This window comes from Cryptomeria japonica, chromosome 1 (genome assembly GCF_030272615.1).
Source record: "Cryptomeria japonica chromosome 1, Sugi_1.0, whole genome shotgun sequence".
Lineage (NCBI taxonomy): Eukaryota > Viridiplantae > Streptophyta > Pinopsida > Cupressales > Cupressaceae > Cryptomeria > Cryptomeria japonica.
This window is the reverse complement of record NC_081405.1, coordinates 38,704,595-38,710,216: the sequence shown is the minus strand read 5'-3', so window position 1 is coordinate 38,710,216 and position 5,622 is coordinate 38,704,595. Positions and strand designations below refer to the sequence as shown.

General features: G+C 35.3%; 1 protein-coding gene across 1 annotated transcript; it reads left to right on the top strand.

Annotated features, from left to right (window-relative positions):
- Window positions 1-2,985: 2,985 nt before the first annotated feature.
- LOC131856306 (uncharacterized) lies at window positions 2,986-4,606 on the top strand. Its single transcript, XM_059207920.1, has 3 exons — window positions 2,986-3,155; window positions 3,303-3,548; window positions 4,003-4,606. The coding sequence occupies exons 1-3, from the start codon at window positions 2,986-2,988 to the stop codon at window positions 4,604-4,606; spliced, it is 1,020 nt and encodes a 339-aa protein (XP_059063903.1).
- The last annotated feature ends 1,016 nt before the right edge of the window (window positions 4,607-5,622 follow it).

The following is a 5,622-nucleotide window of genomic DNA, read 5'->3' as shown; positions in this document are numbered from 1 at the left end:
TAGCGCTTGCTACCGGCGGTAGCAGCACTACTACCAGTCGACAACAATACTACTGACAAGTAGTGTCTGCTACCTCAACAACAACACTACCACATGTAGACCTTGGCCCCCGCGTGACCTTGCACCCTTCGCAGTACAACCTTTTTCATGTGCCATGAATTTAATTTGTAATGAATGGAATATTTTTAAAGTTAATTTTTAATGTTAAATAAAAAAATAGTAATTTTTATTATGTGCTTTAATAAATTTATTAATGGAAATCAAGGCATGAATTAGTAATTCAAATTGGTAGATTTGGATATATTCTAGAAATGGATTAAAATGCCTAGTAGGAATTCATGTTTTATTCGATTGAATATTTAATGTGGATTTTTATTCTTGATGGAATATTGATTTGGAAACTGAATAGATGTGAATGTTGTAAAAGAGTGTTTATTTAATTTTCAATCAATGAATTTGCAAGTGCTTATGATGCTTATTATCTCAAAGATTGTCTGAGTACGGACTTAGTGAAATTATCTTTCCTTGCAAAGAGTTATATTGTATTATTTGTGGTCTATGGTTCAATCGTCCTATGGTGGCATATTTGGTACCCTTGACCAAGTGATATATGATAACTTCGTTGTCTTAACCATGTAGTGTCTTTGCCTTATGGTTAACCAAGAGTCAGTATGTCCTTGTTTTGACTACTTGTTATTGGATAGTGGTGTTATGGTTGTCTGCTTCACCATAGGGTCCTTATGGAGTGACCATGTTTGTTTAGTGTCCTTTGACAGAGTGGCTTTCGAGTGGGGGCTACACCCAAAGTGGTTGGCAGGATAACCCATCCAAAGTCAAATAATAAGTGATAATATAATTAATTGATTAGGTGGGTAGTTCATAACATTAAATAAGATATTGTACCTCATGCATAGGTGAGTGCTTGTATAGGGCTGGAATTTTAAAGTGACCACCTTGTCTTCATGAAAGGCTAGTAGGGTCCATATGAGACTTAGTTGGAGCTAGAGGTTCGGGAAAGATTACCAGGACAGTGTGTCGGGACCTATGGAGGCCAACCATGGTAACCATCATAAGCTATGCGATGACACTCTCTCTTTAGGTTCACTTATGTATTTGTGATGTTGAGTCACCTGGTATATTATGGAGTCATATTGTGCTGTCATTGAGTCGTATTGTTTTGTCCACCATGTCATGCTTTTGCCTACTTGAGGGTCCTATGCTATCTCCTAGCACAGTGGGGTAATTTCCAATTTGGGATCACATGGTTGGGCGGTAGTGCCACTTCCAATCAAATGTTCTTGTTCGTACCTTCATGCGAGGATTGGCTTCGCAAGTGTTCCTGTGGTTCATGGCTCATGCTTTATCTCATGATTGAAGATTATTATTGTTATTTGGAAACCTATGTGGTCATTGTATCATGAACATTTGTAACCTTGTATTTGGTTAAAGTTGTATCTTTATATGTATTTTGAGAGCGATGTATTGGAAGAGAAATGTAATCCTACATTTGGGATGTTATTTATAAATTTCTTTTATGATATGTGTAAATGCTTATTGAAGAGAAATTATGTTGTATCCTCTCAATCTTTCAATGATGTATCTATTATTGTATATGGCTTATTATGTTGTATGAGTTTGGATGGATTATTGGATTAACCTTAATTGTGGAATTTAACTTTTGGTTCTATTTCTTCATTGGTAACCCTTAAGGAATTCTGGTGTAAGTTTCCGCTTGTGTTTTATCGTGCATGTTGTGTTTAATGCACTTATTATGTTTATACTTAAAAAAAAAAAATGTTTCACCCTTGTTGTGGGTATTCCTTTGGGGTTCCTGCGGGGCATTACATTGATGAATCAAGTTCTTTGGATAAACCTAATTATGATTTGCTGCAGTGTGCCATCACATGCTGTTTTGTAGGAAACAAAATTGTTTTTGTTATTCTTGCAACACATAATGAAACCATTGCACTGATAGTCTTGCATATTTGTAAGTTTTTCAAACTGTCTCCAAATTTTATTGCAAAGACTCGTCCACTAAGTAACATATAAATTGTTAGATAAGGCACTGGTCTATTGTTAGTTTTCTATGAGTAAATTTGGTGTGCATAAGGTCCTCATCAGGGAAACATACTTCTTATTTTTATCAGTATTGTTTTTTCATATTACTTAAGGTTCCAACAACATTATTTTATAAGCATTCATTCACTATTAATTACATTCAAGTTTTTAGATTAAAGCAAGTTAAAAGCACATAATAAAGCATAGTTGCAAGAAATATTTTGCCATTCTTGCAAATAGCTAAATTGATAAGTTTAAATTCACTATAAAGAAGTCTCTTTGTGCTTTGGAGATTAAGGCATACCCACCTCGGTGTAGTGGAGCCTAAAGTGTAGAGGAATTTGGTCTTTGACCATTCCTGTTCGTTGGCCAAGGCTGATTGAGAAATCAGTAGGAGATTTGGCAAAGCTCTAGGATTCCAATCTATGGTTTGAGAACCAACTGATTGGTGACTCAATTGGGGAGTTGTCATAGGAAGTGTTCAGAATCTTTGGTGGTTTGTTTCAGACTCTACTGGAGTAAGGAGCCCAAAAGATTAATAAAAATATTGTTCCTCTTAGGAGGTGGCAACTCTACATCTAATACATGAATAATAATTGGTATTTTGAGAAAGTAAGAGAAACCCCTAGGAATTTATCAATAAGGTTAATGCAACGGAGAAGGTCTCTGCACAAGGGACAATATAATCTTGTTCAGATGAGCCTAAAGAAAAGATACAAAGAAAAGAAATCAACACCAAGTATGGCATTTGGGGGTTATAAGAAGTTTCCTAGTAGAGAGGGTGGCTCTTCATCTGGTGATAAATTTGAAAATATGGAGGAAAATATTTTCTATACCTTAAATGCAAAAGATAATAATGATGGCCATGATGAAACCCTGTCTTCTAAGGAACATGAAGAGAGGCAGTGGGATGCAATCATACTTAAAATGGATAACTTAAATGATGATGAATACAAAATGGAAAAGGCTCTTAAGAGACAACTAGATTGGGTATTGCAGTTGCTTGGATTAGAAATTGATACCGTTCAAATCCCTAAGTCAAACAGGGTTGAAGAAGAAAAAGGAAGAGGTGAGGGAAGTAGACTAAAAACCCCTAGGTATAGTCCCCCTCACATGAGAAACATGGAAGAACCATTTAGGATTTTTAATAATCCATTGTTTGATGTTTTGGATAATAATTATGAAAAAAGGGATAAATGGAAAAATATATTCTACAATGAGAATAAAAGCTAGTATAATAGTAGACAATGCAATCATCACAATGGTGAAAGAAGAACTAGAAGTGGGGGAATTACTGGTAGCTGGAATAATAGAGGTAACAATGGTAATAATGGAAATTATGGAAACAATGGTAATGAAAACAATGGAAATGGAAATGCCAATAATCAAAATGGTGGTGGAGGCAACGATGGAAACAATGGTAATAATGGAGGAAATGGAAACTATCAAAATAACAACTATGGTTGCAAACCACCTATGACCATTGAACGGTATAAATAGTTGGATTTTAGTTGGATATCCAAATTAGATTTCAAATGATTTAAGGTCAGCCATCCCTAAGTTCATAGGAAATGGAACTGATTCTGCAAAACAACATGTAATAAATGTAAAAAAAACCATTGAATAATTTGAAGTCCCTTATGAAGATGTTTTTATGAAACTGTTTGTTCAGTCTCTAATAGAGGATGCAGGAGAATGGTATAGAAATCTTCTCGACAGGTGCATTGGCAACTGGTAGGAGTTTTTGACACAATTCTTGGAAGAGTTTAGAGACCATAATGATAGTTCATTTGCATCTCAAGAGTTGACAAGAATAAAGAAGAATCAAAATGAGTCAGTCTCTGAATTTCATAAGAGGTTTAATAAAATGCTTAATAGAATACCAATGGATATTAGACCTATTGATTCATTTTTGATTGACTTTTATTTGAGTGCTTTTGATAGCAAGACTCACTATGAGATTTTATCTCATAAGCCTACCACCTTGCAGCAAGCATTTAAGACAATCACTACCATTGAAAATAATAGAAAAGCTGCTGGGAGAATTGGTAGGAGAGATGATCCAAAATTATATAATCCCAGAGCAACAAAAAAGAATGAGTTTAGCCAAATCATGGACATGCTGAAAGATAGGAAGGGTAAGGAAAATCACAATGAGAAGCCGCCCCCATATAGAAGCAACAAGCCAATGAATTACAATAGGCCAATATTGCACGACATGCCATATAACACAAACTGGAAAGATGGTAAGCCAATGAATGTTAATCTAAGCAAAGAAACTTCTGAACCATTGAAGAAAGTAAACAATTTTGTGGAGGAATATCCATGGTGTGAATTCTGCAATTTACCCCATGTTGTAGAACAATGTATGATTGCTCAAGGTTTGGTAGAAGAAAATGACCATGAGGATGAGTATGAGCCCACGGTGAATGCACTTTTGTTAGATCCATGTTGGGGTTGGGATGAGGATTCATTCGAGGATGAGGTCATCAGATGTGCAATGGAGGAGAGAGAGCCAATAGTACAACGTACAACAAGTTTTCACTGATGATGATGTGGACACCCCAACCTTGAGGAGATTGTTCCATGATGAAGAGCTAGTGTATTCCTTGAGAAACTTAACAGATGAAGAAAATAAAGCTTATACTATGGCAGCAGCAGCACATGCAAAAAAAAATTACTGGCTAAAGAACAAAACAATGAACCAAGAGCAAGGTAAACCATCTAGGATATTTGCAAAGGTTCCTAAAGCTAGTGGAAACAAATACACCATTGCCAATGAGGAAAATGAAGGTACATCAGTAAAGGTCAAACAAACAAAACCCCCTAAATTGACAAAACTAATTGAAAGGAAACAAATTAGTAAGCCACTTTCAAATTGTGGATTGTTTATGTCTCAGGGTTTATCATAGGTGAAAGTATCTTTGCCCTTACTTGAAGTAATGAAATTTACTGATTACAAAAATGAAACAATCAAGATTTTGTCTAACGTTGGTGAAATTAATAAAGAGGATCATAGGCCAAGAGCTGAAGATCCACCTATTGTCTATTTAGGAACTTCTATCACTAAGAATCTTACTTAGGTTGATCCTTTTTATCTGATCTTGTTGATTAACAATAAAATGGTTAACAATTGTATGATATATTTAGGTGCAATTGTGAACATGATGCCAGAAGATGTCATGAAGGAACTTGGGATGCATGTAGACACTCCCTATGGGAAATGTTATGCTATGAACAATAGATTAGTCCCATTCATTGGAATTATGAAGAATATGGAGTTTTGATTTCCAGCATGCCCAGATGTGTCATATAAAACAAACATCACAGTTGTTCAAGTGCCTCCAAATTATGGGATCTTATTATCAAGGCAATGGTCAAATTTGGTAGGGGGATATGTTGGTGTAAATAATTATTCATCTTGGATATTATTACACCTTACTTAAGTTTACTTAAGTACATGCATTACATAGTAGTTTGGGTATAATACACTTGGGTGTTTGTGCCACATTAGGATAGTGTGTGTAGGATAATTTCCACCTTTTATGGTGTGATCTTGTTGTT

What these genes read in the sequence shown, in the direction of transcription:
- LOC131856306 (XM_059207920.1), top strand. Translation starts at nt 2,986, where the DNA reads ATGGATAACTTAAATGATGATGAATACAAAATGGAAAAGGCTCTTAAG. An exon ending in AGTAGACTAAAAACCCCTAG is followed by an intron (nt 3,156 to 3,302) that starts GTATAGTCCCCC and finishes GTATAATAGTAG; the next exon opens with ACAATGCAATCATCACAATG. An exon ending in CCACCTATGACCATTGAACG is followed by an intron (nt 3,549 to 4,002) that starts GTATAAATAGTT and finishes TGCTTTTGATAG; the next exon opens with CAAGACTCACTATGAGATTT.